This window comes from Aythya ferina (assembly GCF_964211825.1).
Source record: "Aythya ferina genome assembly, chromosome: 23".
In the NCBI taxonomy this organism is placed as follows: Eukaryota; Metazoa; Chordata; class Aves; order Anseriformes; family Anatidae; genus Aythya; species Aythya ferina.
This window is the reverse complement of record NC_140321.1, coordinates 1,786,117-1,800,163: the sequence shown is the minus strand read 5'-3', so window position 1 is coordinate 1,800,163 and position 14,047 is coordinate 1,786,117. Positions and strand designations below refer to the sequence as shown.

The 14,047-nt window shown below is 52.1% G+C and overlaps 2 protein-coding genes across 2 annotated transcripts; both read right to left on the bottom strand.

Annotated features, from left to right (window-relative positions):
• Positions 1–15: 15 nt before the first annotated feature.
• On the bottom strand, positions 16–3,120 carry GH1 (growth hormone 1; the record flags this gene model as incomplete). The annotated part of the gene is made up of 4 exons (XM_084496066.1): positions 16–439; positions 1,580–1,741; positions 2,105–2,218; positions 2,920–3,120. Coding segments are annotated over 4 exons (678 nt in total), but the record flags the coding sequence as incomplete, so codon positions are not given.
• Positions 3,121–8,572: 5,452 nt separating this feature from the next.
• On the bottom strand, positions 8,573–13,498 carry CD79B (CD79b molecule). Its single transcript, XM_084496065.1, has 6 exons — positions 13,315–13,498; positions 11,667–11,708; positions 10,727–11,038; positions 10,116–10,234; positions 9,790–9,831; positions 8,573–9,481 (listed from the first exon to the last, which is right to left on the bottom strand). The coding sequence occupies exons 1-6, from the start codon at positions 13,379–13,381 to the stop codon at positions 9,383–9,385; spliced, it is 681 nt and encodes a 226-aa protein (XP_084352191.1). The 5' UTR covers positions 13,382–13,498; the 3' UTR covers positions 8,573–9,382.
• Positions 13,499–14,047: the final 549 nt, after the last annotated feature.

The following is a 14,047-nucleotide window of genomic DNA, read 5'->3' as shown; positions in this document are numbered from 1 at the left end:
CCCCGCCGCCTCCTCGGCCCTGCCCGCCCAGGCCGGGTGCGCAGGCCCGGCGGGGCTGTGTGTGTGTGTATGGTACGGGGGAAAAGCGCCCCAAATCCGCCCCCCGTCCCCCCAGGCAGGCAGACGGGCACAGCTCAGCGGTAGCGGGTTTATTCTCCTCGGGGCAGAGCGATTTTCGTGAGAGGGGACGGGGCAGGCCCGCGGCGAGGGGCCGGGATGGAGGGCGGCCGTCCCGGCCTCAGATGGTGCAGTTGCTCTCTCCGAAGCGGCGGCACTTCATCACCTTCAGGTAGGTCTCCACCTTGTGCAGGTCCTTCTTGAAGCAGGAGAGCAGGCCGTAGTTCTTCAGCAGGGCGTCCTCGTTGCGCAGGTGGATGTCGAACTTGTCGTAGGTGGGCTTGAGGAGCTGCGGGCCCCGCGGGCTCCGGTCCTCCAGCTCCTGCAGGAGGGAAAGGGCCGGGGCTGAGCTCGCACCAGAGGCTCTTAAAAGTGGGGCAGGGAAGCAGGGTCCGGCCGTAGCCACTGGAGAGGAGGAGGTCATGAGAGGGGTCAGTAACGCTCTCTTTCCTCACACTTTTCCAGTGACCAGAACTTGAAGCCAGACCCGAGCCATGTGCATCTGGAGCTGCAGTCCGCCTCTCCTCCTGCCCTGCTTTGCTTGCCAGCTGATTCGGACAAAAGAACCGTTTTTGTTCAGTAAACAGGGTGTTAAAAGGCTAAAGTGTGATCGTTATCTGGTTACTGGGTACTGCTTCCCATTGCCCAAACTTATATCAAACGGAGAGCAAAACCTGGAAATGCTACAGACTACAGTCAGGACAGAAGATCTCTGTTTACTCTCTGTGCCTGACTTTTGTAGTTATTTAGGTGCTAGATGATGAAAATCATCGTCCAGACTGACATCACATGGAGACAGGTCTTGGGGCTCTAGCTGTGGTGATGCTGAGCAAATCGAAGATGGGATCCTGACAGACAATAAGTAATGTCATTTAAAATAACAAAGCCAAAAGTAATCTTTCTGAAGTACATTCTCCAGCTGTCAGTTGTCTGTGTGCTAGGTTAATTTAAATGTAATATAAGAGAGAAACATCAGAGTATAAGCTTCCATCAGTACACAGACTTATATGAGTTGTTTTTATAAAATGTCTTGAGTCTTGGAAGTCAGGATGCAGAACTCTGCAAAATTTGCTTCACTTTAAAGTGTTTTCTGGGGAGATAGGGCAAACATCAGGTTTAACAGCAAGTTTAACCAATGGAGTATCGTTTGTTGCTGGGTTTGTAAAGACTGAGTCTAGACTGTTGTGATCTTCCTGGCCTGTGCTGCTATGCAGGTTATAGCAGTGCTGTTAACATCTGGTACAAGTTTTCTCATGCTCCCAGTGATGAATTGTGTGCAGTGGAGTGTTGTGATGTGACTATGTTAAAGTAAGCAAAGTTCAAAGGATGCCAATGTTTTTTGGAGTGGAAGGTGGGGAGACTTCTCATGGTCTTTGGATCCTGTAGAAGACCCTGAGAGCTCAGTGCCCTGTGTTTAGGAGATCTCTGTTACTCCGTAATCATGCTACCTACTGCAACTTACCCTCATCAGAGCTTGGATCCCTTCTTCTAGGTCCTTTAGTTTTTCAAACACTCTGTCTGAGGTGCCAAAAACCAGATTGTTTGTAAACACCTTGCTTAGGTATTGCACTGGGGTCAACCAGGACTGGATGAGAACCAGTGAAAACCGAAGAAGCTCCATATCCTGAAATTAAAAAAGGGGGTCAAAGGTGTGCAGGTGAGGTGTTCTGTAATGTTACCTGTGTGTCTTGCTCCTTCTGAAACAGCCCAGAGGTGACCCGTCGGTGTGCCCCTGCTTCTGCACCTTTAGCAAATGTTAGAGACTGAGGAGCATCAGACAGACATACATCCTGTTCTGACAACAGTTACTGTCTTTGGGGTGGGGGTATGATTTATAGGCTAACCCAAAGGTGTCTTTTTTTTTGCATGCAGGTGTAAATAGTAAAAGGAGAGAGGAGTGATACCTCAGCAAGCACTGAAGTGCTCACAGATGGAAACCCTCTGTTCCTTGAAAGAATTCTGTGCTTGCCCAGGGGAGACAACTTACTGATTTCTGCTGGGCATCATCCTTCCCTGTGGGAGCTGGGATGGTTTCTGAGTAACAGAATGCCTGGGAATTCTTGTTGGTGTGTCTCTGGTCCTCCGGAATATAGCTGCGTTCCTGTGGAGACATCCCAAATACACCCAGATCTGTTGGCCGTGTACTGGGAAAAGAGCGCTGACTCTTTCCTCAGGCTGTCCTGACAGGTTGCTCTTTTCAAGAAAGAAATGTGAGACATGAAGTGTATCTCTGTACAGGACTGGCAGGTAGGAAGCTGGAAATCACGTGTTGGTTGGCACAGTAGCTGCTAGACCTATAGGTCTTGCTTTCACTAAGCCAAAGTGCTGAGGTGAACACAGACCACACGGACTGCATTCTCCTGAGGGGCAGATGACTCCCTTGAACAGCTCTGGCCAAAGCAGACACCTTGTTCGAGCTCCTGGCCAAAACAGAAGCTGGATAGTTTTAAGTCAGTGCCATAGGTTACTGTCACAGAAAGGTTGCAAAATGTCTGCTGCTCCCCACAGCTCTCAGGACTGGGTTTCTCTTTGAGGCAGCTGGCTGTGAGTGGTGGGTTTGGGTGTGGGCAGCTGTGGCCCTGAGGAGGATCAGGGGTGGAGGCAGAGAGCTGTGAGGAGGAGACAGGCTGGTAGAGGCCGGTTCTATCCCATTAAGACTCCTTTTTCCTCCTCAGGATCTGACAGGAGACACCAGTAGTTGAAACGCATCTGTTTCTAGAAAATTGGACTGGGTGGGAAGCCGTGATATGGTCCTGAAAACATCAGGTTAATGAGGAGATGCCCGGAGGCTGTGACACTTACGAACTCTTTGTACGTCTCTGCGGCCAGGAGGTGGAGGTGCTGAGCCCTCAGCACAGCGTTGGCAAACAGGTTGGAAAGGGGCATGGCTGGGAAGGTGGCAGCTTCTTGTGGCCACTGCAATCCCAGGGTGATCACAGTGATGAGGAGAGGAGAAAACCACGACCCTGCAGCAAAGTGGAGGGGAGTGCTGTTAACTGTCCTTCAGTGAGGGTGGCACCTGCATATTACTTCCTGGCCTCTTCTGCCTGTGCTAACCCTAAAGAATGTCTTGTTTGTGTTCATGCATGATCTTAGCCCTCCAGTGACACCCCATCCCCTTTTACTGGATGTGCCCTCGAGGCTTGTGCTGCTCCCAGTATTACAAACAATGCTTTTCTGCCTTAAGAATGATTGTTGCTCCATGAAAACTGCAGTGCATCTCTGTGTTGTTCCTTAACACACTCATGTTTTTCAGTCAGTCTTGCCTTCATGAATGGAGTACGATGCATGAGCAAACGGGATGGTGAGTACCAGGGGAGGGACTGGGAATAGTTCACTGTAGCCTTGTTTTACACCATGCTGCTGACATGAAACTGTCTGTCTGCCTTCACTAGGATGAAAAGTGATTGCATTACCTGTGTTGTAACTGAAAACTTCTGCTCTCTGGCACACACCTGTAGAATCCAGCGATCCCTGACAAGTCTAAAGGTTATTAACGCCTAGCATCTAACTCGCACAAGTGGTCTCTGTAAGTACAGATGGACACAAAGTTAATCTCAAACAAGTACCCTTCAGTGGAGGAATGCCCTGGAGCCTGTAGGACTTGGACATAGGCATTAGACATCATCCTGATCCCTGTCTTAAGCCTTGAATGTGAGTTTTAATATCCCTGCCACTATTTATGTTAGTAATAACTATTCCTGCTCTGGCTTGCATGTCTTTTCTTCTTGTTCTCCAGCCTCTCCTTGCCCCTTGCCTGTAGCATTAAATGCCCCTTGCATGTGCATTAGCATAATGAATACCTGAGTCAATCCATGGTTAAAAGTCACGCTGTTGGGAAAGCCATTCTTTTTCATTGATTTTTAAGTTGCCACGTCTTAATTTAGGGCAGGCACTGAGCATATATAGGCAACAGTACCATCCTATCATAATATCCTATCACCCAAAGCACATAATCAGAATCATAGAATCATTCAGGTTGGAAGAGACCACTAAGACCATCTAGTCCAACCTTTAACCTGATACTGGCAAGTCCACCATGAAAACATACTACTAACTTCTACATCTACATGTTTCTTGAAGACCTCCAGGGACAGTGACTCAACCACTTCCCTGGGCAGCCTATTCCAATGCCACACAACCCCTTCAGTAAAGAAATTTCTTCTAATATCCAACCTAAACCTCCCCTGGCACAACTTGAGGCCATTTTCCCTCATCTTACCACTTAGTACTTGGGAGTAGAGCCCAATCCCCACCTTGCTACAGCCTCCTTTAAGGTAATTGTAGGGTGTGGTAAGGTCTCTCCTGAGCCACCTTTTCTCCAAGCTAAACAACCCCAGTGCCCACAGCTGCTCCTAATAAGACTTGTTCTCTAGACCCGTCACCAGCTTTATTGCCCTTCTTTGGACACAATGCTGCCTGTAGCCGCATTGGCAATCCTCGTAAACTGAAATAAAGAAGAGTACCTGGAGCCATTTCTGCCTGGAGAGTTGCTCAGATGTTGCTTGAAAGTGAATGTTTCTTCCTTTCATCTAGGCTGGTAATGGCAACTGTTGAGACACCCCTTATATAGTAGGGGGTCTGTTTAAAATGTATATATGTGTTCATGATCACAACAACCTCTCTATATCTTCTCCATGCATAAATGCACACGTGTTCGCAATGGTGCTACCTAATTGTAGTCATTTATACATAGATGGAAAGGTTGGGGAGGATGTTTGCCTAGGGATGAAATTAGCACTGAATGGTTTCTCCATATTCTGCTGTTTATTGCAAATAACGGTTTTATCATCATGGAAGAGCCACCCCAAATCAGATCAGTGCTTTTACATGGTGGAATTTCCCCGCATAGGTAGAAAGTGCTCCTAATTTTCCTGCCTGCTCCTGGCAGGGTCTGGCCCACAGTTAACAGGGCTGACAAGCCAGATTGGGACACCTCTGACATAAAGCAAAAGAGGTAGTTTCCCATTTATCATTAGTGGGGATAGAGCTGGGTGGATGTTGCCAGGTGAACCACATTTCTGCCACATAACTTCTGTCATGCTACCAAAATTTCAAAAATTCAAAAGGGATATTTTGAACAAGTTGATTTTTTTTAAATAACAATTTCTATTCCTTGAGGTAACGGTTTGATTCAAATTTTCAGCCAATGCATTATTTTACTTACATTTGTTCTCAGGTGCTTTTATTGTCTAATGTATTTTTTTCCTCATGCAACAGCTCAAGCATTGAACTGCAGAAGTAATTTGCAAAGCCCTGCTTTGAGAGAGGAGATACCAACCCCCTGTTGAAAAACAGTGTGGAAGTTCCCAGGCAGAGACAGAATAAGGTCGCTGGAGTTGGCTGGTTTGTCTGGCACAGGTTTGGTGAAGAGCTGTCACATGTAGGTGTGTTACAGGGTACCAGCCTGCCTGCTGCAAATCCAAGTTCCAGAGCCCTGGGAGGTTTCTCACATCCTCAGCTGGGCAAAGCTGTGAGAAGATCTGGTCATCAGCCGCTTTCTGCTCTTGTCTGAGACAGGAATGAGAAATATCTCTGCATTGAGCAGAGGGCTGGTGTGGAAAGGAGGGAGAAGAAATGGGGGAGAGCAGAGGTCACAGCACACCTATCCCTGCTTTTGAGCAAGACAAGACAGAACCTGGGATGGAGAGCTGTGTGTTGTGGTTCTTAAAGGACTTTTCTTTCCCCCCAGGGCACTGGGTGCCTCAAGCCACCCTGTTTGTTCAGGGCCCTGTTTGGTCCCCAGTCAGGGGCAGTGCTCTGGCTCCCCGAGCCCCTGGGTTGGCCTGCCCCCCTGCTTTGGCTCCAGTTTCCACCAGGCAGCATCATCAGTGGAGCAAAGGGTGCGAGAGCTCTTTAATAAACACGCTGGGGAGAGCGTGATCTGTTCCGAGAAGCCCCTGGGTGTTCACTCGCATGGTGGTGTCACAGAGTAAATGTCAGTCCCTAGAGAAAAGGGAACAGTGGGTCCTGCAGCTATCAGGTATCCGGTCACCCAATAGCCAGCAACATCTGGGTGTGTTTTTCTACTACAGATTGTGTTTAAATATGTCAATATTCGTCAGAGGTGAGCAGAGCAGCAGCCCCACCAGCCAGCACAGGCTCTGCTGCCTGCTCACGATGATGCTCTACCACTGCAGCTAGATTAATACAGCACCTTGCACCAGACTGCTGCCCATCACTTGCTACCCTGCTGCCCCTCCAGCCCTGTTAGCAAAAGCACGGTGCTAAACCAGCAATTTTCATCTTAGAGCCAAGCACAGAGATGCCAGCATGTTCCAGGCTGTGCCCCCGAGGTCTGTTTTCTCCCCACTCACATAATTTCTGTGCATTAAATGAGGCAGAAGCTTTGTGGAGATGGCAGTGTATGGCTCGGATCCTGGGCTGGACGAACACACACCACTGGCACGATTACATTTGCATAAGCAGCTTGCAAATATCAGCTTGGCATTTTCCTAGCTTCCAAGTGCCCACATGCGCGACCCAAAGTAGAACATAATAAAGCAGCATGAGGCTCAGTAATTTCCAAGTTCCTTTTCTTATTTGAAAGAGAAAAAAAACTCCATTCTTTTCAGGGTGGTCCCACGTCCACCCGCCTTGCCCTGTGGACAAATAAAGCAACTTTCCTTGGAGGTATGTGTATGCCCTGGTTCCTCCTGGCCCCCCAGGAGGGGTTTTGTGCAGAGGTTCCCAGCCGGGGACCTACAAACGGTGAATCCTGACTGAGGAGCCAGATGCTGGCCCACGGCCCAGGCTCTGTAGCTCCGTCGGTAACGAGATGGATGGTAGAGGCTTTAAGTGATGGTTGACTGCCTTTGCTAGCTCACTACCCTGAAAGTAAATAGTCCTTTTCAGTTTGAATTGTGTGTTTGTGTGTGTATTTTCTGGAGCCAGGACTGCTCAATTTCACCCAGCCTATTTCTAAATGGCAGATATCATGAGGCTGAAGGAGGTCCAGGACTGCAGCCCAGTGGGACTTAAAAACAACTGTCTGCCCAGTCATACTTCAATGGTGGGGATAAGAATCAGGATACAGAGCCTGGACTGTATATATTGAAATGTATTTAATTACACTGAGTGCATTTTAAATACAAGCCTATTTCAATATAAAATTAAAACCCATCTCTGTACTCCCCAGAAACTAATCTAAGCAATTAAAGTAAAACCCTAGCAATACAGAAATACTTATTTGCTTCTGGCATTTTAAAGGAAGCTAAGGCCCTGGGCTAAGAGAGTAGCCAAGCGGCAGAGCGGAACTGGGGTCACCGAAACTGCTTTTGACATTGCTTCCTCTACAGACGGAAACAGCAAATTCTCCATGCTTCGTGTGATTCGGTTAAGTCAGTGGAGTGAGTTGTTTACACAGAGCTGAGAAACCAGTTGGGAATTGGGAAGGCCGGAAAATTTGCCTTCCTCTCCCATTTTGTAACTGAAAACAAGGCATGGAGGGATGAGCCCTGCTAGTTCTAAAATCTTGACAAACATGGAAACCAGGAATTCACTTCCCTCACTGTGAGTACTCCTTCAGTTAATCAAATTTACAAGTAAGACGTGTTTAAGTAACATTTAAATACATGTATATGTAGCCAGTTTAGGACAGCTCATTTAACTAATAAAAAACAACCTTAAAATGCTGTTTTTGTGCTATTTAGATTGAATCCCAGTTTTCCATTAAGCTGATTTACCAGTAAACAAGAACCAGCCTGTTCCCTATTTGCTCGTAATTTTACCCTAGTTTTTTTTTCTGCTGGCTATCCATGACTTGGGGAGGTCTCATCTTTCAGCCTCACAGTTGTTGTCACCCCCCCCCCCCCCCCACTGCCCGTCACCCTGGTGTCCTGCCTTGTCCAGCTTCATCCTGTCAAACCCACCGTGATGGGCTCCCCACGCCTCCGGGGACCCCCCCGGCAGTGAAAGCCCCGGTGCTGTGCCCAGCCAGCCCTGAGCCCCGTCACCCGCACGCCTGCTGCTGCCGCGCCAAAACAGTTTTTATTAACAGAACCAATTAGTGCCGTTCTGCTCCTCTCCAGATGTTTTCTAGCTTTTCTTGCAAGAGCACATGTATCTGGAGCAGAGCTCAGCTCTTTGTTCCTGGCATGGGGCCCTGTTCCTCCTGCTTTGGTTCCTGGCGGTGGTTTTTGTCTCGTCCCAAGCTCATCACTGACGTCTTGGGGCCGCGGTGGTCCCCCTGTGAGTGCTCAGCTGGGGCTTCCAGCAGAGCCCACAGCTGCTCTCAACTTCACATCCCTGCCTGCACTTGGGGCCCTGAAGGGGTGAAATTTGGTTTCCAGCTGCCTGAGCAGAACCCACAGAAAGCTGCTCCTTGTTCCCAGACATCCCACAGACCCTGGCACCAGGGTTATAGTGGGGTGGCACCAGGATGCGGCACGAGGACACCCCTGGATCAGGCACGGCAGGACGCAGCTTGGATGTCTGGAACAGGAGGTGCAGGATGTGAATTTACCCATTACCTTTATTACGGCTTGAAAAAGCAGTCGTACATCTGTGTCCCACACTTTAAATCTTTCCCATAGGTTCTGAGGTTGCACTTGTCCCTCTCCAAGGGAACATCCTTCTGACACAGGCCAACTCTTGCCTGGTGAGGAGCAAGCCCTGTGCAAGACCCTCCAGGACTGGGCTGCCTCCCCAGCTTTTCTGTAGTCTTTGGAGAGAACGAGGCACTTTCAGAGGATCTTCCAGCTTCTACAACTTCCAGCTTGGCCTGCTGGGCACGTCTATGGCTTGAGAGCTAAACAGTGGCCCCAAATCTACTTAAAACACCCCGATAGTTCTGCTCACCTTGGCTCCACTGCCAGGATTACAGGGCCCACAGCGGGGTCTCACAGCCCACAAGGGTCCTTGCAGCACGGGGAGTGATCAAGCATGGTCCTCTCCTTCCATGAGGTGGTGGGGACAGAGGAGCCCCAGCACCCAGCACCGTACTGCCATTGTGTTGGCCACGCAGGAGCTCAGAGCAAGATGTGGGGCTGCCTGGGGATCGGGGCTGCTGGCGACCAGGGGGCTGGGGTTGGCTCCTAATATCTACATGGGCTTTAGGGGTTCAGCAGCTGGGGCAGGACAGTCTTGGGGAGCGCAGCGAGCACCGAAGGGCAGCAAGGCTCGAGCTCTGTGCAGGGCTGCTGGAGGCAGCTGAAGGTCCGTGGTGGCAGATCGGGACCTGGGTGCCTGTCCCCACAGGGCACTGGCATGGTGCTGGCAGGGAGCGATGCCACCGGTGCTGGCCTGGTGGTGGGTGTGAGACCCCTCACTCCTCCCCTGGGTGTTCCCCGACTGTCCATTTGGCCTTCACGTCACGGAAAGGAGTGATGTCCTCGTAGGTGGCCATCTGCTCCACCTCCAGACCCTGTGCCGAGAAGAAGGAGTTTGAGACATGGGAGGGGGACCCCTAAGCGGGGACCCATCTCCAGAGTGCTCCCACAGGGATCAGGGCAGCTTCTGGAAGGGGAGATGGAGACAGATGGGTGAATGTGCTTAGAGCTTGGCTTGGGGTCTACAAGCTGCTCTATGGCCAAGGAGCAATAAGCACTTGGGAGGAACGCAGGCCTCTGCGAGGGCTGCTGTACCTAGCAGGCACCCAGCAAGGGCATAACTGGCTGTTTCAAGGCTCAGACTGATATTACAGAGGTATTTCTATAATTAATTGAGCATTACCTCATAGGTGTGGTCCTCCTCAGGGCTCTCTTTGCCTTCACCCTATAGAGAGGAGAGTCACAGGTTGGGTGTCACCAGCACTCTCACAATAGCTGGCGCAGCCTGCGCCAGGATCCTCCACCCCACAGCCTCCACAGGCAAATCTGGACAGTTCCCCCATTCCATTTTAAATGCTTTTTTCAGGTAGCCATGTCCCCAAACCCGGTCCTTGCCCATTCCGGCCCCAGCAGTGCCCTCACTGCCCTGCCCAGGACATGGGGCACTGCTGTGAGCACTGCGGCGGTGGAGCCAGGGACGTCCCCGCTGCTGGTGATGCTGCCACTCACTTTGTCTAGGAAGAGGAGCATGGGGACGCTGATGAAGACGACCAGCAGGACGGACTGGATGATAATGATGGCATCTTTCAGGGTGTTCCTGCTCTGGATCTGCTGGATGTTGCTGTGACCTGGGAGCAGCAGCACAGAGAGAGCCCTGAGCCCTGTCTCCGTGCCAGGCTCCCAGGGAACGGGGACAAGCTCGGCACGACCACAGGTTTGTGCCAGAGCAGAGAAGGGGACTGGGGTGATGTCTCTTGGAAGGGACCAGGGCACTGCAACCCCCTGAGGCTGGCATCAGGGACCAATTCTGGAATGGGGCACCCTGGGTAAGACCCACCACTGACCAGAACTGGGAAAAATGTGATTTTTTAGGGCAATGCACTCCCTGGTATGCATTTATATGGGATGGACATGCCAAGGCAAACCTGGGGGGTTGTCCAGCACGCAAAGAAACATCTGCCATGTGGTGGAGCACCTACAGCTGTGTCTGAAGGGGTCCCACCAGCACAGGAAAGGTTGGTGCCAGGAGTGTGATGTGGGCTTCACGTGGAGGGGGGAAGGAGGAAAAGTGTGTGTAGGGCACACACCAGCGGCGGAGGTGACGGGGGGCTCCCACTCACCCATGACTCTGAGCTCCGTCCCGCACATGTGCGGCCGCTTGTTCTCCGATGTGAGGTTCTTCCTGTCGCACGCGTAGATGCCATTGTCCTCGTATCTGATCCCGAAGATAGTGAAGTTGATGAAGTTTTCTTTCCTCTCGACACTGAAGCGGGAGGTGCTCTGGTCCCTCACATAGATCTGATCGCTGCCCTCCACCGTCTTGTACCACTGCATGCTTTGGGGCTCTGGGGTGTAGCAGATGAAGCTGATGGGTGTGTTCCTCTTGGCCGCCACGTAGCGCGGGTGCTGGTGCAGCTTTCGGCACCCATTGCCTGCCAGGGGACAAGGGTGGGCACGTCAAGCTATGGTGCTTGTAGTGGAAACTCATTTTTTTTGTGGAAGTGACTTCACTGGGTCACTTTTTTGCTGCTCCCACCCATCTCTATGTACATATGCCTTCTTAGCCCCAGCTTGGCTCCCAGATTACAGTCTGCACTGGCATGCATCATGGAGCCTTTGCCAAGACCCCCAGTTGGATTCTCTCCCCATCACTTCTACTTTTTTTTTTTTTTTTGTTCATTTTGCTGTATTTTGTGTTTTGCCTGTGTTCATGTCCCAGAGCTGGGACTTGTCTGGGTGGCAGAGCTCATGCTCAGCATCCTGGAGGTGGGGATGGCACAAGCCCATCACCTCTGTCACCTGGTCCCGAGCCATGGCCCGATCACCCAATGCACTCTGCAAATGCTGAGTTAAAATGCTCATGTCCTTAGGAAAGACAAAACGGATCTGGATTTGCAGAGGCAGAGCAGGGGAGGGAGATGCCCCAGAGGAGGTTGCAGCCTGGGAAGGGCTCTGGGGACATTTGTGGCTCTGCTGGGGTTGGCAGCCTCATGGTACAGCCAGAGAGTTGGGAGGGACCCTGGGGACACATGAAAGAGCCCAGCGGGTCTGAGATGTTACCTGTACTGTTACTGGTGCTGTTCCCAACTGCTGAGATCCCACCTGCAAGACAGGAGAAGGGGTCTGAGACACTGGCCAAGGACTCCTGTAGGAGGAGCCCACTGAGGACATTCCAGATGGGACAGCATGCCCTGTGGGTCCTTCATACCCTCCCCATATGGGGCAGTGAGCTCAGGAGCATCAACCAGACCCCACTCAGAGGCCATTTGAGCACAAGCCCTCTTATTTCCACCCCATCTCCTGAATTAAGTAAGCTGCTTTCTGGTTGACAACCCAGTGAAACCTGCCTTTGCTATTAAAATGGACTGGGCCGGGGCGAGGAGCCCGGTGCCCCGCGGGTGCCCAGTTCCTCTTGCTGCAGCTGGGCAGGAAGCACCAGCCCTGTTTGCCGCGCCGCTTCAGCGCCCAGCTCCGTCTGCTCAGTGAGCATTCGCCAAGCCCTGCTGCAGGGCAGCTGGCACGGAGGTGGGGGCTGCACCACCTCCAGCGTGCTGGGGCTGCTGCAGAGCCCCCCAGAAGAAGAGAATAATAATAAGAAGAACAAGAAGCCATTTCCCCAGCCTGAGCTTTGCCCCACACTTTGCTGCCCCGCTGCAGACCTTCCCGCCCCGATGAGCAGCATGGTGAGGACTTAGCTCCAGAGACTTTCCTTGGACCAGGCTGCCCAGTTTGTCTCTAATGCCTGCCCCCCTGCAGACAAACTCTCCCTTCTGGCCTCATCTCATTTTACAATGCAGAGATGCCCCTTCTCCAGCCTGTGCACTGGGTTTGTGTCCCTGACACCTGCAGCCGGGGCTTCGCTCTCTGAGCTCTGCTGCTGTTTCTGAATGATGACCAAGCTGGCTCCTCACCTTGAAGCCCCCAGACCCTCCAAAGGCAAGATTTCCATTGCCTCCACAAGCAGCTTGAGCTTTCCCCACCTTCTCTGAAGCCACCCTGAGAGTAAGGATGAACCCTTGCAACGTCAAATCTGCGCTGGGCTCAGGTGCCCAACAGCAACCCTTTACATGATTTTCTCCCACAGGCTGAGGTTCCTCAGCCTGAAGATGAGGGTGGGGGCTGCTTCAGGGTTTGTGGGTACCCTTGCATCAAGGAGAGGGAGGAAAGGGACAGGAGCCTTGTCCTGGGTTGAAAGGCTGCTTCTCCGTGGGGATTCAAAGGGAACATCATAGGGATGTTCACACTGACCCCCCCAGGTCAACCACAAAAGCCTTTTTCCTCCCATTTCTCCTCCTCTCTTGAACACGCAGCCCTGTGCAGCAAAGGAAGGTGGCTTGGCCCTGGCCTCAGCGATGTGCTGTCCCCAGCTTGCTCCCATCCTCCAGCCTCCATGAACAATAAATGGTGAAGAAAACTCTTCTTTCCCTCCACCACAGCCATGAAGGCTCTGCACCCGCTCGGCACCCGGCTCCCCAGCTCCCTTGGCCCCAGCTGCCCACCAGCTCCTGCGTGCCATCCCAGCCCTGCACTTTCCCCATCACCCCACAGTCTGGCTTCGTGCGAAAACTCATAACTTGTAAAGTTTAATTTATTTAAAGCCAGACATGGATGGAGTCCCATAATGCACAAAGCAAGGGACGCATGCCAATGTGCATGCTTTCTTGCTCCTTCAACCCTCTACAGCACAAAGCCGGTGTTGGATGCCTACCTGCAGCCAGGGCCATCAGCCAGAGGTTTGCCTGGAGCACCCAGAGCCTCCTGCAGAAATCAGCCATTTTTTCACTGCAAACAACAGGGAAGCATCCAGTCACTGACCCTTGCTTCTGCAAAAACACCACGGCTGCTCCAACCAGCTTGGCCTTTGCACCTAAAAATGGCAAAGCTGCTGCTACGCAAGACGGCGTCTTTCCTGCTCATGTAAATTGGCCGTGGTGGGGACTTTCCCTGGGGCTGGTTTTGAATGCAGCGCAGACGCTGGGGCCCCTGTTGTTGTGCCCGCCCTTGCCTTGTCCAGCCTCATGTCCTTGGGCCGTGCTCACCATGGCAGAGTTATTTGAGGGAGAGGACCGAGGCTGGGGGCTCTGCACGCCCGGTGGAGGTGAGCCTGTCTGTGGAGCACTCGGCGACTCCACGCCTCAGCTGGCAGAGGTGCAGTGCAGGGCGGGGGTGCTGGCACCAACACGGCTCCGTGCCATAGGGCAGGGGATGGGGTTACCCCAGGCGAAGCAGGATCACACCCCAGCTCCCTAACGGCACCGGCTCTGCCCTGCGGGAGATGTGGAACGCAGCCACAGGCAGTGGTGGAGGCTGGGCCAGTGGCTGCGAGGTCAGAGCAGCACATGAAGTGCGGGAAGGAGGTGGGTTTTGGGTTTCTCCTGCTCGCTGCAGGGTTCAGTGGCATTGGTGCGCAGCTCCTGTCCCCAGCACCCCAAAGAGTCCCC